This window comes from Cricetulus griseus, chromosome 2, assembly GCF_003668045.3.
Source record: "Cricetulus griseus strain 17A/GY chromosome 2, alternate assembly CriGri-PICRH-1.0, whole genome shotgun sequence".
NCBI classification, from domain to species: Eukaryota; Metazoa; Chordata; class Mammalia; order Rodentia; family Cricetidae; genus Cricetulus; species Cricetulus griseus.
Genome location: NC_048595.1, coordinates 35,430,067 through 35,457,700, shown reverse-complemented (window position 1 = coordinate 35,457,700; position 27,634 = coordinate 35,430,067). Strand labels below are relative to the sequence as shown.

The 27,634-nt window shown below is 41.3% G+C and overlaps 1 protein-coding gene and 1 non-coding gene across 2 annotated transcripts in view; both read left to right on the top strand.

The window, feature by feature from the left end:
• Window positions 1-27,634, top strand: part of Zswim5 (zinc finger SWIM-type containing 5) — a 99,819-nt gene that overhangs the window by 64,059 nt on the left and 8,126 nt on the right. Inside the window, exons 2-8 of the mRNA XM_035439686.1 lie at window positions 5,315-5,671; window positions 7,725-7,873; window positions 11,898-12,048; window positions 14,785-14,964; window positions 22,577-22,753; window positions 25,238-25,384; window positions 25,867-26,004. Coding sequence (XP_035295577.1) covers window positions 5,315-5,671; window positions 7,725-7,873; window positions 11,898-12,048; window positions 14,785-14,964; window positions 22,577-22,753; window positions 25,238-25,384; window positions 25,867-26,004 — 1,299 coding nt within the window. The remainder of the gene's footprint in view (window positions 1-5,314; window positions 5,672-7,724; window positions 7,874-11,897; window positions 12,049-14,784; window positions 14,965-22,576; window positions 22,754-25,237; window positions 25,385-25,866; window positions 26,005-27,634) is intronic.
• On the top strand, window positions 5,905-6,037 carry LOC113833014. Its single transcript, XR_003482780.1, has one exon. It is a non-coding gene; the product is annotated as a U11 spliceosomal RNA (small nuclear RNA).

The following is a 27,634-nucleotide window of genomic DNA, read 5'->3' as shown; positions in this document are numbered from 1 at the left end:
TTTTTTAAAAACAGTCAGAGGTGGTGGTACATGCATGAAATCTTAGCATTCAAGAGACTGAGACAGGAGGATTAGTCTGAATTCACAGCCAGTCTGAACTACACAGCACAAGACCCTGCCTCCAAAAAATTAGCTAATTAATTAAAAGTTATAAAAAATGGCAAAGCTAACACCTGTCTGTTTAAGGTATAAATACTAATTTTAGAAAAGAATCTTGTTATATTGGTCCTACTAACTTCTTTTTTTGTTTGTTTGTTTGTTTTGGTGGAAAGATGGTTTGGAACATACTTCATTAATGTCCTGTCAAACCCCTCTTGTCTACAGGCAGTATACAGACAAGCAGAAGTTATAGTAGCATCAGCTCTTTGCCTCATATATTTGCTTGAATAAAATATTTGTTCCATCACTGTATTTCAAGAAAGGTTGCTTGTGTCTGTTGTGTGATTTCCTTCAATTACTTCGTCATTGCTTGTTTAGAGCTACTCATTATTCCCTTATTCTGATGCTTAGAATTGCCAAACTCATCAAAACTTGTAGCTCCTGCACTCTTTCCAGCTATGACAGACAAGCGTCCATCACTCAGTCGAGTCTAAGAACCTCCAGTTGAGATGAATCTTTTGTTGGCTTTGCTGAAAATTCTCCATTCTCCTGGCACCTACAGCCAGGCCACATTCAGGACAGGATGTATCACTGGCTCTAAAGAATTGCATCTTCATACTCTAGACACTGACTCTTGGGAGAGCATCCAGAAGGGCTGGTAGATGCCATCTCTGCAGCCACTGCAACTCCAACAACTGCAGTGAGACAGGAAGACTGTCAGTTAACTTTGTATATAAATTCTTGTAACTTTGTTCACCATCCCAGTAAAATTGTTTAATTTGCTGATATATTTTAATCACAAAATCAGGAATTTTATAAACATACTTAATCCTCTGTGAATTATAGATATGAATATGTAAAGATTCAATTTAGTGTTCACTTACTCATTCATCTATAAACAGATACTTATTAATCCCTTACAATATGCCAGCTGAAAATATAAAGATGAAAACAAACCCTTGTTTACAAGGAGTTCACAATCTAAAGGGAAAAGACAAACATGAAACTATTACACTGATGGTCATTTTCTCCAATAGAGGAAAACTAATGAAAATGAGAGACCTGAAGAAGCACTTAGCTAGGTGTCCGAAGACGTGGGGAAGATTCTTACAGAGAATACCTTGTGGGATGAGAATTTGGAATGAGGAGGAGGTGAGAAGGTCATGCTTCTATAGGGAATCTCACATATAAAGGCATAAAGGGAAAAAAATGCTGAAAATCAACCACCGAATCACTCAGTAAGTTTGGTGTGGCAGTGTGCTGAGCAAGTCTGAAGAGACTGAAAGAGATCCCAACACATGTTGTACTGTCCTGTGATCACTGGTGAGACATTACAGGATTCAAAACTGTTGTATTCCATAAACATTTGTGTAAATATCTATTCTGTGCTGTCTGAATATTAGGTACCAGAAATACAAGATAATGTGGAAATTACACGATTTTTCAATAAAAGTGAGAGTAAGCTGGAAAGGTATCTCAGTAGGTATAACACGTCATGAAGCTTAAGACCTGAGTTCAATGCCCAAAGCCCATATAAAAGTGGAAGGAGAGAACTGACTCCAAAGAGTTATCCTCTGATCACACAGGACTGTGGCATCACCCCAAGTCTCTCTCTCTCTCTCTCTCTCTCTCTCTCTCTCTCTCTCTCTCTCTCTCTCTCTCACACACACACACACACACACACACACACACACACACACACACACACATAGATACGAATTAAAAAAAAGAAAATGCCCACCATGTGTTCATGTTCAAAAAGTGTTACTGATTAAAAATTATTTATTGATCAATAAAAGAACTAGTTAGGGTCTGCAGCTCAGTGGTAGAGTGCATGAAAACTCTGGGTTCCATCCCTAGCACTGGGAGGAAAGAGAGGCTTATAAGCAATTGGCTGTATTTGGAAAGAACACTAATTTGAAAGAATCACTATAAATCTATTATTCCTAATTTTTAAAGCCCAAGATATTTCAGACATTATGGTCATTTAAGTTTTTTGTTCTCATGGCTATAATCATGTAAATTACACAACTGTTCTGGGCAACCAATGAAATGATTATTTCTTAGGTCCTTATTATTTGATTCTGGGCAAAAATCTTTCTTGTAAACTAGAATTTTAAGCTCCACAGGCATAAATGTTAAAGCTTTTTCATTTAATGATTCAACAATATGAAGTACCAGGTGCTTTAATACAAAGTGATATTTGAGCTAAGCAGTGTAGAATATGGCATTTTCCCTACTTGGAAAAAAAGAAATTTCACCACATATATTTAATATTATCTATTATTATTATAATAATATATATTTATACATCCAAAAGGAAGAATTGTCTTTAGTACTTTCTATTTAATTCAAGGTTGAGTTCAATCTGTTTCCTGAACCCTCCAGTTTTTTTTTGTTGTTGTTGTTTTTTAATTTTTCGAGGCAGGGTTTCTTTGTGTAGCCTTGGCTGTCCTGGAACTCTCTCTGTAGTCCAGGCTGGCCTCAAACTCACAGTTATCTGTCTGCCTCTGCCTCTAGAGTCCTGGGATTAAAGGCGTGTGCCACTGCCACCCAGCTTCTCCTGCTTTTTTAATGATGAGAACAACATTGAGGGAAAGTGTCTGACCATTTCTATTGCTTCTTGTACTGTCATTTATTATAATAGTCAGGAGAACCACATGTCGTAAGTCACAAGCCATGCGTGGGTTTTTAATAAACAGTGTTTGGTACATATTTGAGCACAGCAGATCATAGCAAGGACTTCTCCCGGACACTTGGTTGTTCATTTTGATTTTTTTTTGTTTTTGAGTCAAAGTCTTGCTATGTCTATATAACCCAAGCTAGCCCCAAACTTATGATTGTCCTCCTCTGAGTCCTGAGTGCTGCAGTTACAGGGATGTGCCACCACCCTGGGTTTGTTGGTGTGTTGATTCTTGCCCAAGTGATACTTGGTGCATGTTGAAGGTAAAGAAAGTTAGGTACCCTGGTAGGTGGCCAAGCATGAAAGAACCTTTAAAAGGCCAGTGATTTTCTTAGAAATTAAGATATCAGAGCCATCATGATATATAATGGAGAAGAGGCTAAGGTTTGTCTTATTCTTATATTTCTAAATAAGATAGAGCTGGGTAGAGAAGGAGTCTAAAATCACAGGTAGAAATTTAAAATAAAACATTTCTTTTTCATGTCAAAGCCTGCTTTGTGACTTGGGAAAAAATATACTATATACTATATACTACTAATAAAACTAAACAAGAACTCCTTGAAAATATTTGGTGCTTTATTCAGAGTCCACTCAATATTAAAGTATTTGAGAATTTGGCTTTTTTTTTTAATTGGTGGTGGGGTTTGTTTTGTTTGAGACAGGTTCTCTCCAAGTAACCTGGCTGCCCTAGAACTTATCATGTAGACTGGGCTGGCCTTGAACTCACAGACATCTGCCTGCCTCTGCTTCCCCTCCAAAAACAGTTATTTTAAGCTTTTATATGATGTGATAGAGGAACAACAGGAGCAGCAGTATATTTATGTATTCTCTTAAAACAAGTCTCTACGATGGGCAATGGTGGCACACACCTGTAATCCCAGGAGGCAGAAGCAGGCAGATCTTTGTGAGTTCAAGGCCAGCCTGGTCTACAGCCAAAGCTACATGGTAAAACTGGGGTGGGGGGCAACAACAAAAGCCAAGTCTCTACATGTCTACCATTCCTGCTTTTTTTGCATCAAAGACGGGCCCATTACAGGAAAGAAATAAGGATGTTGGCCTTTGTAGCCTGCTGGAACCACTAGTGGAGTAAATGTTATATAGTCTTTTTAACTGCCTCTCCTCAATCTGTCCATCATCCTTCAAGTTCTGGTAAAAGAGGCTATTTTAAAAGCTTATAGTTGTTGGGCATTGGAGTACTCAGTAAGTAGGGTAATGCTGTGATATACCTGGGATTGTTTTGGTTTGTTTTTGCCGGCATGTGCCATTGAGGAGAGTGTGAGTGAAGTATCATCACAGGGGTACCTGAAAACTTTGTGAAGTAGTTGGTTTGGGGCAGTGTTTGGTGTTGTTCCTGTTACTTCTTTTGTTAAGAGAACACTGTTTTCCAACTGCAGTGATAACTCAGTTAATAAAGTTGTGTTTGGTGTTGTTCCCATTACTTCTTTTGTTAAGAGAACACTGTTTTCCAACTGCAGTGATAACTCAGTTAATAAAGTTGTTGGTGCACAAGCATGAGACTGGGAGCAGTGCCACCCACTGTATCCCACCACTCAAGAGGTAGCGGCAGAGGGTCAGGGTTCCAACGTCATCCTTGACTGCATATCAAGTTGGAGACTTCCTAGGCTACATGCCTTGTTTCAAAAAATAAAGCATTCTTTCTGCAGTTACTAGTTCCTGGTGTTGTGTGCCTTGTGAATAGAGATGTAGTACCATATGGCATACTTTGCACCAAGTTCTGTATCTTAGCTTTCTTGCTTTCTGGATGTTCCATGTGGTCACCATTTTGGAACTGTATGTTTTTAAGGATGAAATTTCCTTAATCATACTTATTCTTCCTCATGGAATTCTTCTTTCCATCTCATCTATAGCACTCACTGCAGTCTAGATTGTACTAGTGTTGGTGGACTTGTCTTAATCACCACTTTGAGTTCAAACTCTACTACAAGAATTCTTAGCCGGGCGTTGGTGGTGCACGCCTTTAATCCCAGCACTCGGGAGGCAGAGGCAGGCGGATCTCTGTGAGTTTGAGGCCAAGCTGGTCTCCAGAGCGAGTGCCAGGATAGGCTCCAAAGCTAAGCAGAGAAACCCTGTCTTGAAAAAAAAAAAAAAAGAAAAGAAAAAGAAAAGAAAAGAATTCTTAACTTCAAACTCACAGAGATCCTCCTGCCTCTGCCTCCCAAGTGCTGTGACTAAAGGCGTGCACCACCACCACCCGGCTTGAATTCTTAACTTTTAAGGGTTTATTAACCATTTGAGACTGCAATGAAAACTATGAACTGTCCTTCCAGAAAAATATATACAAAAGTATATTTAAAAGTTTTTACATTGGTCCAAGAGATTCACTCCAAGATAAAGAATCTTGTTTTTCTGGGTTGTGTATTCCTTCAGGAAAGTACTTAACTTTCACTTCTGAGCTTGGTGTTGCCCAGACATATCTCATTACCTGTATAGGAGATGTTCACTGCATTGTGAATTGACTAACCCTTAAGTTTTCTGCTACTCTCTAAACAACGTTTTCCTTTGTTCCTTTAGGCTTCCATCTGAGCGGCACAGTAACTGAACCGGCCACTGCTTCTGAACCAGCAGTGACTTACAAAGTTGCAATCAGTTTTGATAGATGCAAAATCACTTCCGTGACTTGTGGCTGTGGGAATAAGGACATATTCTACTGTGCTCATGTAGTGGCACTCTCACTCTACAGGATCCGTAAACCAGACCAGGTCAAATTGCGTCTTCCTATCTCAGAAACCCTTTTCCAGATGAATAGGGACCAGCTACAGAAGTTTATTCAGTATTTAATCACAGCACACCACACCGAAGTTCTTCCTACTGCACAAAAGCTGGCAGACGAGATTCTGTCGTCCAACTCAGAAATCAACCAAGTGAATGGTAATTATATAACATTTTCTTGATTAAAAAAAGATTACCTTTTTCACAACCACTATTAAAAGCAACACTTTTCACTGGGCATGATGGTGCACGCATTTAATCCCAGCACTCAGGAGGCAGAGGCAGGTGGATCTCTGTGAGTTTGAGGCCAGCCTGCTCTACAAAGTGAGTTCCAGGACAGCCAGGGCTACACAGAGAAACCGTGTCTGGAAAAAAACAGCCCCCCTCCAAGAAAGGGGGGCTTCTGTTGTGAGTAGCACATGTAGGGCAACTAGATTGCTCTGTGTGCAGAATCCACATCAACAGATTTTAGAAGCATAATTTTTTAGTACTTGGTAGCTGGTGATAGTTGGTCCCAGCATCTGCTTAAAAAAAAAGCAAAAAACAAACAGATAAAACAACCCTTTTCTGTCTGCTACAATTGCAATAATTTAACCTTAATCAATTCATTCTGTCCAGACAATTGATTAACTCTTAGTTTCTTTTTTTCTTCAGGTTTTTTGAGACAGAGTTTCCCAGAGGGGAAATGCTATGATTTTTCCTCCTGTGTTTTGAAGATACAGAGGAGAAATAAACTAAGTTTCCCCTATCATACCCTCAGAATACAGCACAGACACTTCTTTGACTGTTGGTGGGGTGTTTTGTTTTTGTTTTTTTTTTCTCTGCACACCAGTCAGCTAGTTCCACAGCAGACCCTAGCATGTCCTCTGATGGAATTCATTTCTGATACTAACTACCTGGAGATGATGCAAGGTCCACATCCATTGAGTTGAAGGCTCAATCTCCAGAACTGTTACTTCTGCCCTACCTCAGATGCCAGTCACATGCCCCAGGTTGTTTCAGCTTTTAGCTAGCTATCAGACTGACTGACCAGAGACCCAGGGACCCACACTCTTTTCCTCATTTTCAGTTAGTTTGCTGGGGCAGGTCACAGAATCAGGGAAACATTTTACTTACATTTGCACGATCATTATATATTACTGAAGGTACAACTGAAATACATATAAGGTAAGGCATATCTTATAAGTGGGTGTGCTTCTATACTTTCTCCAGGTATGCTGCTCTTGAGAACCTTTCCCATGTCCTACTATTTGGAAGTTCTGCAAAGTCTATACTATAGTTTTGTTTTTTGTTTTTTGTTTTTTGTTTTTTTTATGGAAGTATCATTACATAGATATGGCTGTTTAAATCACTGGCCATTGGTGAGCAACTTAACCTTCAAGACTGTATTTCTCCTCATTAGAGGTTGACACATGGGACTAAATATCCCAACTCTGCCTGGGTGAGCATAGCCAATCCTGAAGCTATCTAGCTTGTCTTGACTGTCATCAGCAATTCATTAGCACACAGAAAGGCACCATTTTGAAAAATTCCAAGGACTACAAAGTTGTATGCTATGCTTGGAGAGATGGCTCAGCAGGTAAGAGTACTTGTTGCTCTTATGGAGCACCTGGGTTTGATTCCCAGCACTCCCGTGGCAGCTAACAACCAGTTGTAACTAGTTCCTGAGAATCTAGTGCCCACTTCTGGCCTCTGCAGGCACTATACACATGTGGTACACAGAATACATGCAAATACCCATACACATAAAATGATAATCTTTTTTAAAAAATAGTTGTACACTATTAAATAAAGGACAGAGGCCACATGTATATTTAACAAGAGATGTGTATGTTTTTCTTTTATTACTTTTTTGTTTGTTTGTATTTTCAAGACAGGGTTTCTCTGTGTAGCCCTGACTGTCCTGGAACATCACCCTGTAGATGAGGCATCCAATCCACCTGCCTCTGCCTCCCATGTTCTGGGACTTAAGGCATGCATCACCACCCCACAGTATATATTCCATTCTAGGCTTTTCAGTAATCATAGACCTTAGAAGGCTGCAACTGTGACTTCTGTGAGCCTAAAACTAGAATGCGTCTTACATTTCTCAAGTCCCACACAGTTGCCAAAGCACTGATTGTCTGCATCTATATGCTCACAAAGTTCCACGAAGCTGAATATGTGACATGGGAATCCAAAGCATTCATTACAGCATCCCCACTCCTCACAGGCGCCCCTGACCCCACAGCGGGGGCCAGCATCGATGACGAGAACTGTTGGCACCTGGATGAAGAACAGGTGAAAGAACAAGTGAAGCTCTTTCTCTCCCAGGGGGGTTACTATGGCTCTGGGAAGCAGCTCAATTCCATGTTTTCCAAGGTAAGAAATAAAAAAGGGCTTCTTCCTTTTAAACATCAAGTAAACCTGCCCCCCCCCCACTTCTGGTGTACCAGCTGTACACCTTCTGCCACCCAGCTGTACTGAGTGCTTAACACCTAGCAGGAGAAGATAAGCAGAATCCTCTGATCGGGCTATTCCATGGAGCCCAAGACCTCCTTCTGGTAGCCTATTGTTTCTGCTGTACTCACTAAATGAGCCAGCATTGCTGGAGAACTTTAGCAAGGAACCATCTTCTCTCTGCTGTGAACCCACAGCTGCCTGATGAAGCTTCAGAGACTAGAGTTTCAACAGTGTTCCAGAAGACATTATTTTGAAACTTGAGGCACTCATGCCAGGCAGGCTGGATTGGTTTTTGTTGTTTGTTTTCTCTCTTTCCATATAGCACCTTTACTGTGATATAATATATATGCTGTATGGTTTACACATATAATCAGTACAATTTTGGCAGGAGATACAGGTCAGCAGTAGAACACTTGCCTAGCATGTACAAGACTCAAATACAGTTACGTGGGTATTTATGGAGTTTGGTTTTTTGCAGGGTTGGTGTATTCACAGATAGAATGGAGCTATCGCCACAGTTAACATTCTTATCACCTCAGAAAGAAACTCCATGCCTTTACCTATTGGTCAGAAGTGAGCTGCTTCAGAAACAAACTGTTTGTCTTTCCACTACACCAAATTTATGGAAAAACAATACTCAATTTTCTTGGTTTTAATTTACCAACTAGTCCTGATTTCACATTACAATGGCAGGGTTTCTTTAATATTTATTTTGTGGGGAGATCTTCTGACATGAGTGTAGTGCTCAGAGAGTGACTACAGAATCAGTGCTGTTTTCCATCTTCCTGGGTTCCTGAGATTGAACTCAGTCACCAGGCTTAAGAACCAAGTATCGCTGGGCATTGGTGGTGCACGCCTTTAATCCCAGCACTTGGGAGGTAGAGGCAGGTGGATCTCTGTGAGTTTGAGACCAGCCTGGTCTACAGAGCGAGTGCCAAGACAGGCTCCAAGGAAATGCAGAGAAACCCTGTCTCGAAAAACAAAACAACAAAAAGAACCAAGTATCTTTATGTGCTAGGTTGTCTGGGTGGCCCCACAATTTGTTTTATTCCAACATTAATTACTAATATTATAAGATCACACATTATACATCATCCCAGTTTTATACACACACGCTACATCGTCTATCTTATCATCAACCTATTTATCTATCTATCTACCGATTATCTTCCAATCTATTATATATGTGTGTGTATGTATGCTTGTGCTGGAAGAAGTAGATGCTTTAACTCTTTGGGGGATACAAAAAGACTGAGCTTCAGAGGTCAGCGAGGCTTCTCAGAAGTCAAGAGCTGAGCGCAGACACGTGCAAAGAGAGTTGCTCAAGGGGTCAGATAAAATATTAACATACGGGGATGGGAAGATGGTTCAGCAGTGAATTACACCTGCAGTCAATCCCCTGCAAAAGGTGCTGGTAAGGTGGGAGATGAAATGCTGGCACTCTGAAGTTCATTGGCTAGTGGGCTTAGCCTACTTAGCAGAGTTCCAAGTCAATGAGAGACTGTCTCAAGCGAAAGATGAAGGTGCACCTGAGGAAGAACACTCAAAGTCACCCTCTAACTTCCACACACACATGCATGAAGATACTGACATGAAAGCCCAGTCACAGAACTCTTCTGAGTTGTAGAGCAGGTTCCAAGTACAGAGCTAGTTCAAGATGAAGAGCCGTATTGGAAGAACAGCAGTCTAAGCAGGCACTGTAAAGCAGAGGGATTATGTTTAGCTGAAGCCCCAGAGACAGCCAAGAGTCATTCACCTATTGATCATTCTGTATCACTTGGTCTGCTGATGGGTTGACAGGTGTCCTTGTACCCCATTGTTAGGTGTCCCTCCTTTTATTTGTTTTTTAACTCATCTATTTATTTTACACCCTGGCCACAGCCTCCCCCCATCCTCCCATCCCAGTCCCACATCCCCATTCCCCCTTCCCATACTCTAGTCTCCTCCTCTTCCATCTCCATCCAGAAAAGGGCAGGTCTCATGAGTATCAATAAAACATGACGTATCAAGTTGCAGTAAAACTAAGCACCTCCCCATGTGTTAAGGCTGGGCAAGGCGACCCAGTATGAAGAGTAGGTTCCCAAAAGCCAGTAAAAGAGTCAGAGACATCCCCTGTTCCTGCTGTCAGGCATCCCATAAGAGGACCAAACTACACAACTGTGACATATATGCAGAGTGTCTAGGTCAGTCTCATGCAGGCTCCCTGGACGTTGTTTCAGTCTCTGCCAACCTCTATGAACCCAGGTTAGTTGATTATGTGAGCCTTCCCTTGGTGTCCTTGACTCCTGTGGCTCCTACACTTCTTCCTTCTCCAAAGGACGTTTGCCTGTGGGTCTCTGCATCTGCTTCCATCAGTTGCTGGGTGATGCCTCTCTGATGATAGTTGGGCCAGGCACCAATCTGGTCAAGGAGATGACCAGTTCAGGCTACTTATCCACTATTGCTCGGAGTCTAAGCTAGATATAGATTCCTCCCTATAGATTCTTGGGAGCCCTGGGCCAGGCTTCTGCCTGACTCCAAAATGCCCCCAAGCAGTCCCCCTCAGTACTCAACCTCTCCATGCCCCCCAAACTAATTGTTCATATTCTCATCTCCACCTGCCCTGAATCCACTCATGAAATCTCTTCTATTTCCCCTTCCCATAGAGATCTGTGTGTCCCAGCCTTGAACTCTTTTTGTTACCTAGTCTCTCTGGGCCTGTGGATATTAGCATAGTAATCCTTTATTTTACAGCTAATATCAATTTACAAGTGAGTACATACATGTTTGTCGTTACCCATCTGTGTTACCTCACTTGGAATGATTTTTTCCTAGTTCCTTCCGTTTGCCTGCAAATTTCCTGGTGCCCTCATTTTTTAACAGCTGAGTAATACTCCATTATGCAAATGTAACACATTTTCTTTATCCATTCCTTGGTAGAGGGCGTGTCCCTCCTTTTATAGACCCAGGTAAGGAGATTGCATCATCTGTTGGTCTATGTTTAGTTAGTTGGTCTATGTTTTTGGTCATGGTTTTGATGCAATCCATGTGTTCTTGATTTGTTTTGATAAGTTGATAGTGATAATATTTTTCATGAGTGAGTTGTCTGTTGGCATGTGCCCCTGGTTTGTGCTGGGAAGATGGTAGTTATTTACCTGCACAAACAAGAAGTGGAGCTCTTCTGCATCAGCATTTGCTCTCAGCAAGGAACAAACTGCAGTTTTATAAAAGGACTTAGGGCAAGGCACAGCCTAAAGGTACTGTTTGATTCAATACAGACTAACTGGAGCAGATAACAGCCTCATCTCCACACTAACACTCTCTCTTACCCTCCATATCACCTACCCATCCCCTGCTCTTGGCAACCTCAGCTCTACTTCCTATGTCTGTAATGTCCTCTGTTCTGGACTGTCAGATAATAAAAATACACACGAGTGCGTGCACGTGTGTGTGGGGTGTGTGTGTGTGTGTGGTGACTGACTTCTTTCACTTCTAAGCCTACTGTTATAAAGGTTAGTCTTTATGGTTAAGTAATAGTCTGTTTTATTTATCCTCTGTCTGTTAGTAGACACTTGGATTGCTTTCACCTTTTGGCTTCTCTGAAAAAAAAAGGTTACTATATAACATTCTTGAACAAGTTCTACATAGACAATTCTCCAAGGTTGCTCCTAATTTTATAGTCCCACCAACAGTACATGGGTTCTGATTTCGTTACATCCAGGCCAGTGCTGTTACTATCTTTTTTTATTCCAGCTGTCCTAGTGTGTTTAAAGAGGTATCTCAATATATGTAACAGACTTTCTTGATACATGTAGGAATTTCACTTACAGAGTTGAGAGGTTTTCTTTCTGTCTCTTAAGTACACCACACAAGTACATCATCTTGTCAACCTGTTCTCCATCCTTCACCTTCTCCTTTTCTGTGCTCTGCAGTTACCAATTATGTGCCCCTCCTTATGTGTCAGGTTCGAGAGATGCTTCGGATGAGAGATTCCAATGGAGCCAGGATGCTGACACTTATAACGGAGCAGTTTATGGCCGATCCCCGCCTCACACTCTGGAGGCAACAGGGAACAAGCATGACAGACAAGTGCAGGCAGCTCTGGGATGAGCTGGGTAAGTTCCTATCCCTCACAAGCTAAGAGAACATTTGCCATCAGTGTTTGTTTGGGTCTTTCTAATTCTAACTCTGGAATGTTTTAGGTTCAACAGAAGCTTCCTAATCTCACTTTGTTGCTTCTACAGTACTGTGCTTGCCTGTTAAGGATTTTATTTCCTATTACCTACATAGAAGCCATTGCCGGAAGAGAGCCTCTTCACTTGGCTTCAATTGCATGGTATAACCTAGCTCTCTAAATCCTTAGCCTCAGGTTCTGGAGACATAGCTCAGCTAGTAGAATGCTTCCCTAGCATGTACAAGACCCAAAGTTCAGTCAGCACTGCATAAAAGCAGGTGTGCTGGCACACAGCTTCCAAGCACTTGGAAGGTAGAGAAAGGAGAAACAGGAATTCAGGATCATCCTAGTAACTCAGTGAATTCCAACACCACAACAAAACCCTTAGCCTCACTTTTGTTGTTTTCCCCGAGTCTCCTCTCTGGTGTCACACCTAGCCAGACCACTCAGGAGTGAGGAGATCTTCAGTGCTTAGGCTTTGGCCTTCTATGCTACTCTTCTTTCTCCTTTTCTGGACTTGTTTAAGAACTTCATGGCAAGCCAGGCATGGTGGCACATCTTTAATCCCTGTACCCAAGAGACAGAAGCAAGCTGGTCTCTGTATTTTTTTTTTTTTTTTTTTTTTTTTTTTTGGTTTTTGAGACAGGGTTTCTCTGTGTAGCTTTGAAGCTTATCCTGGCACTCGCTCTGGAGACCAGGCTGGCCTCAAACTTACAGAGATACATACGCCTGCCTCTGCCTCCTGAGTGCTGGAATTAAAGGCGTGCGCCACCAACACCCAACCTGGTCTCTGTAGTTTTCAGCCATCCTGGTCTACATAGAAAGTTCCAGGCCAGCCAGGACTATATGTTCAGACCTTGTCTCAAAAAGTAAAAAATAAATAAATATAAACAAATATAATTTTAATTTTTTAAAATAAGAGTTTAGCCAATATAAACAAAATTTCATCTTCAGTTAGCATCTGAAATTAAGGTTAGGTGGCCTTTAAAACATTTCTAATTGTGAGAAACATCCTATTTTATTTAAAGAGGCTCTGAAAGCTGGGGCTGGAGACACATGGCTCAGTGGTTAAGAACATCTATTATTTTTTTCAGAGAACCCAAATTCAATTCCCAGCACCCAGATCAGCTGGCTCCCAACTACCTATAACTCCAGCTCCAAGGGAATGCCTCTAACTTCATGCACAGGCACATATAAAGACATACACACATGAATGCATAAATAAATAATAATAGTAATAATTCTTAGAGAAAGGCTGTGAAATTTCCATTGGTGATTAAGAAGCATTATGTAACTGGATATAGTAGCTGTAATTCCAGCTTTGGGAAAGTAAGTCGGGGGGAAGTGAGTTCAAAGCCAGCTAGCCTGAACAATTTAATTTAGCAAGACCCTACTGGGCGAAAATCACTTCATTTCTGATTATTGCTAACTGGGGATTGAGAAAGTGTCTGGCCCAGCTATATAGCCAACCCAGAAAAGAACAGCTTGTTTTCCTTGGAGAAGAGAGGGAAGTGCACAAAGAAATGGCAAGAAATGGCACCCATTTGTTCTTTGGAATATGTGATATTAAACCACAGTGACAGAAAAAAACTGAAAGAAGTAGTGTTTAAGTGATCACAAATTTGATTAGCAGTTCCAAAATCCAAGTCCAAAGTAAGTCATTTTTCTTTGAAAAAAAAGAAATACTAAGATTTTTTCTGTAATATATTAGACTAGATCCTTTGGAAATTTTATTTCACGTAATTCTCCTACTATCCCAATAAAATAGATATTTTCGTGTTCTTAGTTTAATAATTGAGGGACTTAGAGGTCAAGAATCTACCTAAAATATGAAACTTTTCTGAGCACCTCCCTTCCAACCTTGACCCTGTGTTAAGTGCCTTTTTCTATGCATTATTATATTGTGAATATAGTGTGTGTGTGTGTGTGTGTGTGTAATGCACTCGTGCATGTCCACAAGTGTAGACAGAGGACAACCTTCCACTTGTTGGTTCTTAGGCACCATCCACTTATTGGAGGTAGGGTCTCTCATTGGTCTGGAACTTTGTCACACAGGCCAATCTAGCTGACCCTGCAAGCTTCTAGAGAGCCTCCTGTCTCCACCTTGAGTCTCACCATGACAATACTTGGATTTCAGGCACATGCCACTGCATCTGGCTTCTGTGTGGGCCCTTGAGATCTGAACTTGGATCTTTACATTTGGAAGGCAAGCGCTTTATCCACTGATTCATCTCCCAAGCCCTGTACCCTGAACATATCTTAATTTAACACATTTTATTCACATGGCATTATGCTTATTTATCCATCTCTCCTACCAGATAGCTCTTAAACACAGAAAACAGGATCTTATTCACCTGTTGTTAGGTTACTTTTACATTGCCGTGGCCACTTTATTAGACAGAAACTTAAGATTCATTTGGCTTATAGTTTCCCAAGTTTTAGTCCCTCAGCCAATTCTGAAAATCTTAGCAATTATATTCATATTTATATCTTATGTATGTATGTATGTATGTAAGTATGTATTATGTTTCACATGTATGAGAGAGAAGGATGCTGATGGGTTTGTTACTTGTTTGTTTGCTTTGGGGGCATTTGGGCTGTTTGGGTCCTGAGGACTGAAATACAAACATACATGTTACTCCCAGATACTAAGAATGTGGACTGCTCTGTTTCTTAGGGGCTTTATGGGTATGCATAATTTTAAATCCGCACTGCAAACTGGAAGAAAAATCCTGTTGGCTACAACAGCTGCAGAAGTGGAACGACTTGGATATCTGTCCCCTGGAAGATGGAAACTATGGGCATGAACTGCCCAACATTACCAATGCACTTTCTCAGAGTGTCAGCCACAGCCCAGGTGAGCCAAGTACTTAGAACTTCAAAAGGTGGGAGGACAAAAGAGCAGAGCAGTGGTGGGTGGGCAGCCTTCTTCTTTTTTTTTTTTTTCTTTTTTTCCTGTCAAAATTATCATCTTAAATAAGGAAGGCTTTTCTTTTAATTCATCTCAACATGATGTATTAAACAAATGTGTTTGTCTTTGACATTGAGGATGCTGTCTTTTTCTACATCAAGGGTGTCTACAGTGCCCAGTGTGAAGTCCTAGTGCTCTCTGCCTGATTCCTCTCTAACCTTCAGGTTCTCTGTGTTCAGTTTGGGTTGGTTTGTATAGCTTAGGAAACTTACTTTAAAGGAGAGACAGAAAGCCTACCAGAAACTAAACAAAACAAAAGTTGTAAAAACTGTCCTAAGGCCATGTCAACACCTGTTTCAGTCCTGTATTCTCAGCATCCTGGAGGTAGAGGCAAGTAGAGAGATCTTTATGTAGTGTCCTTACCAAATCCTTTCTTACTCTTGTTTCCTCCTCTGTTTTCCTCAAATTTTTATAATGTACATTTTTATAAAAGCACATCTTTTGTTGCACTCAGGAGGTGAAAGCAGAGGCAGGCGGATCTTTGAGTTTGAGGCCAGCCTGGTCTGACAGAGTGAGTTCCAGGACAGCCAGAGATACACAGAGAAACCCTGTCTCAAAAGAAAGGAGAGAGAGAGAGAGAGAGAGAGAGAGAGAGAGAGAGAGAGAGAGAGAGAGAGAGAGAGAGAGAGAGAGAGAAAGAAAGCACCAAATACATCCTCCCAAGTTCCTGACAACACTCCTGCCCCACTGTAAGGCAGATCTAGTACAGTAATACTATACCTTCTAGATTTTGAGCCCATTGTTCTACAGGTGTAACTTAATAACAAGCATCTACATCCACATTTTTCCTTCTAACTCAGGCCTTTTGATGTTGACCATTGTTGTTTAGTCTTTAGGTAGATCATTTTGTCAGACATTGATCTTACACTTGTTCTCTTTTCTTTTAAGTAATAGCTATTGACATTTTCAGCCTCAAGGCAGAAATCACTTAAATAATTGTTTTTGTTTGGTCCTCTTCTACTGTACTATAATTAGTTGCTATTTTGCTTAAGATAAATAAGTTAATGAGCCATGAAGAGACTATAATGTTGTCACTTCATTAAGCTACCCATTCCTGGCACTCATTTAGCCTACACAACACAGGAAGTCATCATTGTAGTGTAGACATTAGGTGGTATGGAGGATCAATATATACAAACACACGCCCCACTCTGGAATTTCTCATTTTGTGTTGGTTCTTATTGTTACCATATTCTTTTCCATTCATACAGCCCAATCTTTGTGGTTGCTGAATTGTTTTGTTTTGTTTGAGAATATCTCATTAGAGCAGGCCTGTAGAGACAACTCAGCCCTGGCTGCTCTTCCAGAAATCCTAAATTCAATTCCCGGCAATCACATGGTGGCTCACAACCGTCTATAATGGGATCTGATGACCTCTGTAGGCAGAGCACTCATTAACATCTAATCCATAAATAAATCAAGTGGAGGTGTCATATGCCTTTCGTACCATTACTCAGGAGGCAGAGGCAGGTGGATCTCTGTGAGTTTGAGGCCAGCCTGGTCTACAGAGTGAGTTCCAGAACAGCCAAGGCTATTACACAGAGAAACCCTGTCTCAAAAAATCAAAAATAAATTTTAAAAAAGAATCTCAAAGATCTACTGTCTCTGCCAATCTATTCTATTCTGCCTCTTTCTTTGTGTTTGTGCTTCTAAATCCAACCAGTTCCCAGTTTCTCTCTCTCTCTCTCTCTCTCTCTCTCTCTCTCTTTCTCCCTCCCTCCCTCCCTCCCTCCCTCCCTCCCTCCCTCCCTCCCTATCTCTCCCTCTCTCCTCTCCCTCTCTCCGGGTTTCTCTGTGTAGCCCTGCTGTTTTGGAACTTGCTTTGTAGACCAGGCTATCCTTGAACTCACATAGATCAGCTTGTCTCTGCCTCCCAAGTACTGGGATTAGCCTGACCCAAATCCTTCTCTTATTCCCTAGATCTTATTCCTTTTCTTTTCTTTAAAATACTGTTTTAGTGATTATCTCCCATCTCTTCTGCATCCAGATTTTTCCCCACTCCATGAATTATTCTTATGAGTTACAAAATACAAGCCGCTATTGTGTCATTCATCCTTAAAACAAAGCAAAGCAGCCATATACCTTCCTGGCTGCCTTTCTCTGAGCTATAAGAATTAAAGAAAAATAATTCAGAGCTGACTATAGGGTACATGCCTATAATTTCAGCTCAGAAGATAGGAACAGGAGGATCATGAATTCAAGGCCAGCTTAGACTACATAAGCAAGACCCTACCTCAAAAAATTTTTTAAAAAGTTTTTTGTTTGTTTGTTTGTTTGTTTGTTTTAAAACGGGGTTTCTCTATGTAACAGAGGTGTTACACGGCTGTCTGTCCTGGAAGTCACTTTGTAGTCCAGGCTAGCCTCAAACTCACTGAGACCCTCCTGCCTTTGCCTACAGTGGGGTTAAAGGTGTGTGCCACCACTACCTGCCCCCCCAAAAAAGTATTTTTTAAATTAAAAGAAACATTATTTGAAAGATTCATATATATTTATTTACCATGCTCTCTGACTCCCCTTTGAGTGCACTGGTCAGGTTTTCAGCCCCCCAGTACTGAGAGAGCTCTCTACTGGCCACTCACATCCTCTGTGGCCAGATTGCATGGTTGATTCTCAGTTGCAATCTTAACTGATATTTGACCTCTTAGCCTTGTTCAGCATGCATCATTTTCTGCCTGTTTGTCATTTGATTTCCAATTACTCTCTGAGTTCTCATTACTGCTCCATTGCCCTCTTCTAAGTGGCCTTACTGACTCTTCTCCAGCTTTCCACCTTACAAATGCTTCAAGTGCCTAGCACTGCCATTAGACCATTCTCCTTCTCTGCTCCCTTGGTGAACACATTATTTTAATTAATATCTGATAGTTCCCAGATGTGTATCTCCTGCTCAGACTCTTCCTCTTAACCCTAGTCTTAGATATTTACTTCCTTTTCGAGGCCCTTACTTATTAATCTCTTCCTCCTCCTTCCTTTTCTCTTGTTCTTTTTCTGTTTTTGTTTTGTTATTTTAGATAGGCAGGCACAGGCTGTCCTCAAGCTTACTAACCCTGTCCCTGCCTTCCAAGAAGTAGAATTACAGGCCTGTACCACTTTGCTCAGTTTGAAATCATTCTTGATTCTTATTTCTCTCTCACTGCCTATCTCATTTGTGGGTATGGTGGTTTGAATAGGTATGGCCCCCAAAGATTCATGTGTTTGAATGTTTGGCCCATAGGGGAGTAGCACATTAGGAGGTGTAGCCTTGTTTGAGGACATAAGTCACTGTGGTGGTAAGCTTTAAGGTCTCATATATGCTCAGGCTACACCCAGGTCCTTTGTAGCACAAATAATAAAAACCCAAAGACAGATATTGAGGTTAAATCTGAAGATCAGAGAAGCAAAGTGGCCATTCACTGGAGTTCTCACCTCTGCCAATACTCAGGAGCGATCATGTCCTTTGATTGCATCTCCAAATCGAACTGCTCTTCAGATTGCTTAGACTACAAGTTCCTGTCTCCTCCCACCTTATATTCCTCTCTCGCCCTCACTCCTGTCTCCACCTCCCTAGTGCTGAGAGTAAATTACGTGTGATCCCAAATGCTGGCATCATCTTTGTGTGAGCTGTTTCTCTTTTATATAGATTCAATCTCCTGTAGCCCAGGGTGGCCTTGAACTCACAGAGATCCTTCTGCTTCTGTCTCCTGAGTGCTGGGATTAAAGGTGTGTACCACCACTGCCTGGCTTCAATGGCTGACTAGTGTGGCTATCTTTGATCTTCAGGCAAGCTTTATTAGATCATAAACAAAATATCACCACAGTCCCTGCTGCCTGCTGCCTGCAGATCAAAATGTAGAACTCTCAGCTCCTTTTCCAACACCATGCCTGCCTGCATACCCCTGTGTTCCTGTCATGATGGACTGAACCTCTGAAACTGTAAACCAGCTCCAATTAAACGTTTTCCTTTATAAGAGTTGTCATGGTTATGGTGTCTTTTCACAACAATAAAACCCTAAGACAATGGGCAAGTCTTATTTGCCTTTATTTCAGAGCAGAACCAGAATCTAAATGCTTATCATCTGTTTATTACTTAGACCTCCCACCATTATCTCTGAAAAACTGTTACAACTGTCTAACAACTTACTCATTCCGTCCAGCTAGTCTGGCTTCTGCTGTTTTCACACTTTCCCCAAATACATTCCTACCTCAGGACTTGGTGCTTGCTATTCTTCCCACCTGGAATTTTAGTGTGTGTGTGTGTGTGTGTGTGTGTGTGTGTGTGTGTGTGTGGTTTTTGTCTTTTAGTGTGTGTGTGTGTGTGTGTGTGTGTGTGTGTGTGTGTGTGTGTTTTTATCTTTTGTTTTCCGGGAGAGTTGTTTGGGGTTTTTGTTTTGTTTTGTTTTGTTTTTGTTTTGTTTTTTGAGACAAAGTCTTGCTGTACCCTTGACTGGCCTGGAACTATGTAGTCCAGGCTGATATGTGCCACTACACCCAGCTTTTGTTTTGATTTTTAGATGGGTTTGTATATCTTTGGCTGACCTATCATCTTTGTGCAGCCAAGAGTGGCCTTGAATTTCTTTCACCTCCCAAGTGCTGAGGTTACAGGCATACACCCCTGTGCTAGTGTTTAATGTGGTGCTAGGCAAGCATCCTACCAACTGAGCTACATCCTCAGCCTCTCAAATGTTATTTTACTAGAGACCACTCTATACAAAACAATAGCCCTAACCTAATACCTGCTTGCCTTTCTCCCTAACTCTGCTGTAGTATTTATAAATGTATATGTCTGATGTACTGTATATTTAACTGTCTCTCCTCAGTTCAATGTAAAGGTTAATAGAAACAGACTTTACCCATACTATCTACAACAGTATCTGTTGTGTATTAGGTATGAAGTATTTGATGATTTAATGAATTGAAAACCAAGGAGAACCCTGTACCCAGTGTGTGCTGAGCAGACCATAGTAAATACTCAGTCAAGGTGAAAGATTAGACTCTAGCCCATAGAAGACTGTATACTCTTTTTTTTTTTTTAATGTATACAGTGTTCTACCTGAATGCCAGAAGAGGGTACCAGATCTCATTACACATGGTTGTGAGCAACTATGTGGTTGCTGGGAATTGAACTCAGGACCTATTTAAGAGCAGCCCTTGCTCTTAACCTTTGAGCCATCTCTCCAGCCCCGACTCTGTGTACTCTTATCCTGAATGTTTTCTCTTTTGCCCAGCACCTCAATTAGATGAATCATGTGTGTTCTGAAACATTAGATTAAAGCAAACCTATTAATTAAATTAGTTTTATTATTAATAAGTAACCTATTGTTATTAATTAACTGCATTTGTATGTATACGTGTGCGTTTGTCCATGTGCATGTAGCATCTGTGGATGCAAGAGAGTATCAGGGCCCCTGGAATTGGAGTTACAGACAGTTGTGAGCTGCCCAAGTTCTAAGTCCCCGAGACTGCAAGTCTCGGAATCTGAAGAAATAGGTTTTAGTACCAATGAAGGAGTGCCTCAGCAGCAGGATGGATGAAGTTGCCGTGGAGAGTGAAGACAAGCAGGCAAAATAGCAAGCTTCCTTCTCCTATGTCCTCATATGTGGGCTGCCACCAGAAGATGCATCCCAGATTTAGGGTGGGTCTTCCCAACTCAAATAACCCAGTCAAGAAAAATCCCTCACAGGTGTGTTCAGCTGCTTGGGTTTCAGCTGATTTCCAAACTAGTGAAGTTGGAAAAGCGAGATGAGCCATCACATCATTCATTACATAGCATCTAATTTGGGTTTCAGTGAAGGTATCTGTGTAGTTCAATTCGTGATCCCAAATATTTTCAACTCTCATTAATCAGGCAAAGTAGCAACTGAATTATAGCTTTTTTTTCTTAAAGCATATTGGATAATTTTATTTTTATTATTTCATGTTTATGAGTGTTTGCCAGAAGAGGGTGTCAGATTCCCTGGAACTGGAGCTACTGATGGTTGTGAACTACATAGGTGCTGGGAATTGAACACTGGTCGTCCAGAAAAATAGCCAGTGTGCTTAACCACTGAGCCATCTCTCTCTGCAGCCTGTGTTTTTTATCTTTTACATGCCATGTCTATAAGTTCTTAGTTTATAAAGTAGATCTTTCATATTGTTCACTCATGTTCTGTTCTTTAAAACTGAGTTTATGGAGATGGAGAGATGGCTCAGCAGTTAAGAGCACTTGCAGAGGACCTGGGTTCAATACACACACACACACAACTGTCTTTATAAAATTGAGCCTGTAAAGTCAGACATGCCTATAATCCCAGTACTTGAGAGGTAAGAGCAGGGCACAATAGAAGCAGGAGGATCAAATTCATGGCCAACCTCAGCTGCATAGCAAGCTTAAACCCTATCTCAACCTTCCCACACATCCCCCAAAATAGTTGAGCTTATAGAAGAGTTTGCACTATATGTGAGAAGATACAGCTAACCTACGGAGGAGAATAACGAAGACTGAATGGTTAGGCAAAAGATGGAGGCCATGAACTTTATCTGGAAGTTGCATTCCAGATAAAGAGCCAGGCTGTCCCCCACGAGGCACTTTAACTCTCTGGGCCTCCATTACTCATTCTCAAAGTGTGGGAACTACTGTACTGTGAGAGTGGACAAGATGAAACAAGCAAAGCACACGTTATATTGAAAACAGATTAACTTCGGGACTGACTCAGTATTCTTAGAAGAGGATATAAAATAGGAGAGAGACAGACAGACAGATACAGACACAGAGGCTGTTGCGATTTGAGCTTACTTTGTAGTGTTGACTTCCTTGCAGCCCTTTTCCTGAAGGGAGGTGGCATGTTCAGTTCTCAATGAGAAAGTTTTGTCAGCAGCAGCTTTTCTTGTGGAGAACAAACTGTAAGCTAACAGCGCAGTGATAAATGTCCCCAAATGCAGACACCTTTACATCTATCTCAGCCTTTATTTATTGTCATGTGAAAATTTTTGTTTTTTATTTTTTAGGGGACCTGAGGCAGGGGATGTTGTTTGTTTGTTAAAACAGAATATTATATCAACCAAGCTAGCCTCAAACTTGTGAGCTTCCTCTGCTGGGCTCCTTCCTGAGTAGATTTTTTAGCTTCTGATATGAATATCATAGAAGCCCTTAGTATGATAAGGGTCATGCTGCAAATGAAACAAGTTATGATTAGTTAGGGTATTATCAAGCTGCCTCTCTCCTCCTCTGACTGCTATGGAAAGCAGTTTATATCCTAACTATTGAGTAGCAGAGCATGTCTGTCCCTTCAAGCTTCATGTGGCTCTGAACTAATATAAGGCTGTTAAGGAGGAAGGGATTCATAGACCTCTCTATAAGGCTTTTAGGTTTTTTTTTTTTTTGGTGGTTTTTGATAGAGAACATAAATGTACAAAAGGTTTATTTAAGGATACAGCACAAATACCCAGACAGAATGTCCAGACTGTTCTTCTGGTCAACCTCCCACCTAAAGAAGACCAGGTATTAGAGCTTAAGATTATTCAGCCTTTCTTTTTCCTCCCCCAGACTCTTTATCCAGACCAAGACGAACAGTCTTCACTAGAGCCATTGAAGGCCGTGAATTACATTGGCAGGACAGCCACCTACAACGGATAATCAGCAGTGATATCTATACAGCTCCTGCCTGCCAGCGGGAAAATGAGCGACTACTCTTTAATTCCCATGGCCAGCCACTGTGGCTTGGTAAGTCTAGCCCTCCTGTGCTCCAAGAATGTCAGGGTTCAATCCTACCTGAACCAGGCCCATATGAGCCAGCAGTATAGGTGCCAGCAATACTAGCTACAGCTTAGCGTCTGTAACGCTCTTTTGGAGTGTTTACTATCAACTCAGGTCATTTATTTGAGGCCTGCTTCATTTGTGTATGTGCTTAACTCTAAGGTATAACAATCTCTGGTGAAAATTTGTATCCTTTCTCTAAGCTTTGGGAAGGAGATAAAGCAGTTGATACATATTGAAGAGTAATAATGAAGCCACTAGAAATCAGTTCACACACTTTTGGTCATCTCTTATTAAGCAACATTATATTCTGCTCTAAACTTACATGTTTTGCTTGAAATGCATTATGGGTACTGAGGTGGTAACTTGGTCAGTAAGCACGGGAGTTTGATCCCCAGAGCCCATGTAAAAGAATCCAGGCATGGTAATATGTACTTACAATCCCAGTACTGGGGAGGCAGAGACAGCAGATTCTTGGAGCTTGCTAGCCAAGTGTAAGTGGCTAGTTACAGGCCAGTGAAAGACCCTGTCTTTAAAAGAAAAAGGAGCTAGCAAAACAGCTGTGTGGGTAAAAATGTTTGCTGCAGAAGTTTGATGACCTGAATTTAATTGCTGGAAACTATAGTGGAAGGAAAGAACCTACTCCTGAAATGTATCCTTTGATCTCCACATGCAGTCTGTGGCATACACAAACATGCATTGACACACACAATAATAATAAATAACATGTGAAAAATTTTTAAGAGATGGCTCTTTTCTCTGCATCTTCTCCTCTTCTCTCTTCTCTTACGCTCTTTCTGCCTCTATATGGTGACTGGCCATGGCGGTCAGCCATTAACCCTGTTCCTCTTCTCTCTTAGCCTCTCTACTCTGCTAAGCCTATTATAAACTGGTTAATATGTCAAAAAGAATTTAAGTGGTGGATAATGTCTAGGGGTAACACCCAAGGTTGTCCTCTGGACTCCACACATATGAGCATACATGAGCACACACACATAAAAATAACACTGTTTGAAACACTGTTTGTACCTAGGATGCAGTCTGTGTTCATCACCAGGCTGTCTTCCTTTTCTCTGTCTCATCTTCCTAGCATCCTTTATAACAAGATAGTACTGTTTCATCCACTTTAAACTTCTTCTGCAATAGTTGTCTGGTTTACAATCGGTTTGTCCCTAACTTTATTAGATAACGCTCATTCTAAAATACAGTTTAGGAGCCTGATTTGGTGATACATATCTTAACCTCAGAATTTGGGAGGCAGAGGCAGGTGGATCTCTGAGTTCAATGCCAGTATGGTCTATGTAGCAAGTTCTAGACTAGCTAGGGTTACACAGTGAGACTGTTTCCAAAACCCAGCTAACTAAATAAATCAAGCAAGCAAGCCAGCATACTAAGAGGCTCATTACAGCACAGAAATAAATGATGTACAGATGGGAATTGGGAACTACTTCAATGTCCAATTTGATTAACCAGTAGATGAATAGTCAGTGGAATGACATGTATCTATCTTAAATGTTATACAAGCATACTTAATGCCATGGAAAAATATTTACAATGTACTATTAAGTTATAAAACAATAATTATAATATCCAAAATTTGCTTTAAAAATTGAAAAATCTGAATAAGTATACATGAAACTGTAAATAGAAATTATCTTATTTTTATTTTGTATTTTGCTTATTTATGTGTTTAAGTCTTCTGCATCATTTATGTGTGTGTATGTATGTGTTTATGAATTCAGATGTGTGGGTGTGCATGTAAAGGATAGAAGTAGACATCAGGTATCTTCCTCAATCTCTTTCCACCTTATATTTTGAGAGAATCTGCCCCTAAACCTGGAACTTAGCAATTCACCTAGACTGGCTAGCCAAGTAGCCCCAGCAATCTTCCTGCTTCCACCTCCCAGTCTCAGTTTCATTCCTATAATTATTCTAAATTTTTTCTATAATTTTAGTATACCTTTAATCCCAGCCCTTGGGAAGCAGAGGCAAGTAGATATCTGTGAGTTCAAGGCCAGTGTGGTCTACAGAGGGAGTTCCAGTACAGCCAGGGCCACACAGAGAAACCCTATCTCAAGAAGAAAAAAAGAAAGAAGAGAGAGAGAGACAGAGAGAGGGAGGGAGGGAGGGAAGGAGGGAGGGAGGAGGGAGGAGGGGAGGGAGGGAGGGAGGGAGGAGGAGGGAGGGAGGGAGGGAGGGAGAAGTTAATAGTTATTGGGCATGGTGGCACACTCAGGAGGCAGAGGCCAGCAGATCTCTGTGTTCTACTTTTCCAGGCTATCTCTAGCCACATATAAAAATTTTATGTTCTTGAAGATAAAACACAGTCCCTGTTACAAAGCAATGCCAAGTTGAATCTAAGTAACACGTCTGAACAAGATTCCCTTTGTCTGTCAAACATGGACTTTTCTGACTTGAACTCAACCAAAATATTTCCTTCCTGCCTGGTAGAGCATGTGCCTACAGCCTGTGCTCGGGTTGATGCGCTGCGATCTCATGGGTATCCAAAAGAGGCTCTCAGACTCACAGTGGCCATCATCAATACTCTGAGGTTGCAGCAGCAGCGGCAGCTAGAAATCTACAAACACCAGAAGAAAGGTATAGTGATTAGGAATTCTCTAACATCTTGGGGTCTGAGGGTGACAAGGATCCTCAGAGATAAAAAGACCCAGAACCTGATTTTCATTCAGGACCATGGGCTTGAGAATTCCAAGTAATTCTACCTGCTGAGTGGGGTACCTCATGCTGTTCCTGTGAATCTAGGCTTTATTGTTTATAAAATAGGAACAATGATGTCTGCACATCACAGGGCAGGTGGAAGGCCCATTAAGACCAGAGAAGATGCTTTTGAAACTGTAAAGCTGTCTCCACATATGCACTGCCAGTACACAATCCAAATTAGAGCTGGCTGAACTTGTGAACTTGTGATCAGGCCAGTCAAGCAAAGACATGACAATAAGGGGAGATTTCCTTTGACTTTCTGGTCAAGGCCTGAATGATACTGATTAGGAAACCAAAGCAAAAGAAAAGCACAATTCCCATCTCTATCTGTCTAAAACTTGGAACTTGCTTATTTCCAGAATTATTGCAGAGAGGAACCACAACAATCACAAACCTGGAGGGCTGGGTGGGCCACCCCCTGGATCCCATTGGCTGCCTGTTTCTCACTTTGACTGAGGCCTGCCGCCTGAATGATGACAGCTACATGGAAATGTCAGGTACCCGAGTCAGCCTGAGACAAGCCAGGACTGCCCATGGCAGCCTTCTCTGCCAAACTCTGTGGTCTGGTCATGCATACCCTGCTTTCCTTACTAGCTTCCTTAGGGAAGTAAGAAGGGCTACAGGAATTTCAGGAGTTGGGGGCCAAAAGTTCAGAGCAGTCTGGAAATGGAATAGAGCTTCCATCAAGAGTGCGTATGTCAGGCTATTCACGGCAGCACCCACTGTAGCCACAGCTGCTCAGGAGGCTAAGTCAGGAAGATCATTTGAGCTGAGTTTCAGAGCTAGCCTACACCATGTCATTAAAAAAAGAAAACCAAAAGCCCAGGTATAGTGGTGCAGGCCTATAATCTCAGCACTTAGAAAAGTCCAGCCTGGACCACACAGTGTAAGACCCTGCCTCAGAAAACAACAAAGTATCTGTCTTTGAAATCATTTAATATCATTAGCAAGATCTTGTGCTAGTTTCCTCTGGGCACCCCAATCCTTGTGACGTCTGTTGAGAGAATTTAGACAGGACTGAGCATGATGGTGCGGGCCTTTAATCCCAGCACTCAGGAGGCAAAAGCAGGCAGATCTATATGAGTTTGAGGCTAAAGTTGTCTACACATATCAAGTTCAAGGCCAGCCAAGATTACATAGTGAGACCCTGTCTCAAAAGCAAACAAATTTAAAAAAAAATATATTATACAAGACACACAGAGTATAGTGCAGATGATTGGACTCTACTACAGGTAAAGTATTACACTGTCTAAAGGAGAGTGGATAGTGCTGGAGGGGCCATTGCACAGCAGAACACCCTCAGAGAGGTAACAGTGACTATAGAGATCTAAAATCTTAGGTAGGCTTTATACTACTTCTAAAACTGCTGTTACAGACATCTAGAGGGCACCTTCCTACCCAGGTATTAAGAAAGAATGCAATGATGAATCTTTATTCTTTACCAGAAAGCCTGTAGCTAAATAGTAATTTTTCTCCTGCAGAATAAAATGTCATTTCTCCACCCAAGGCCAGGGATAAAACTCAGATCACCCCCTCCCACCTCCACTTTCTTTATTTCTTTTTAAAAGAGGCATCAGATGCCCCCGGAGCTAGAGTGATCCACTTGACATGGGTGCTAGGAATGGAAGAGCAGTAAAAAGCTCTTAACTGCTGGGCCATCTCTCCAATCCCAGATCCAAAATCTAGCAATCAAAGACTGAAGTTTCAGGTCCTCATTTTATAGCTGCTGATTATGAAGGGGTCAGTCCCCAGTGACCTTTAAGCCTGCCAACACCTAACTAGCTTCCAAGCAATACTCTGATTTTCTTTTAACACCCTCCCTCATGGTGGTTTTGTACCAGTTCTCCAAATGTGGAGAAGAATAGCCTAACTATTCCACAATAGCTAGGCTAGGTACACAATTGCTTCTTCTTTCCTTTGTGCTATCACTGTTTAATTTTGCATTTACTTTCGTATTAGCCCATTGCATTACAGTGGCTACAAATATCTCTTAACCACACTATCAGCTGCTTGCAAACAGAAATTATGACTAATCTTCATGTGATCCTAGCATTACCTGCCACTTACTTATCTTTCAAAGCTACTTAATAGAAAAAGGGGGAAAAAAGAAAATCAAGATCTTTTTTG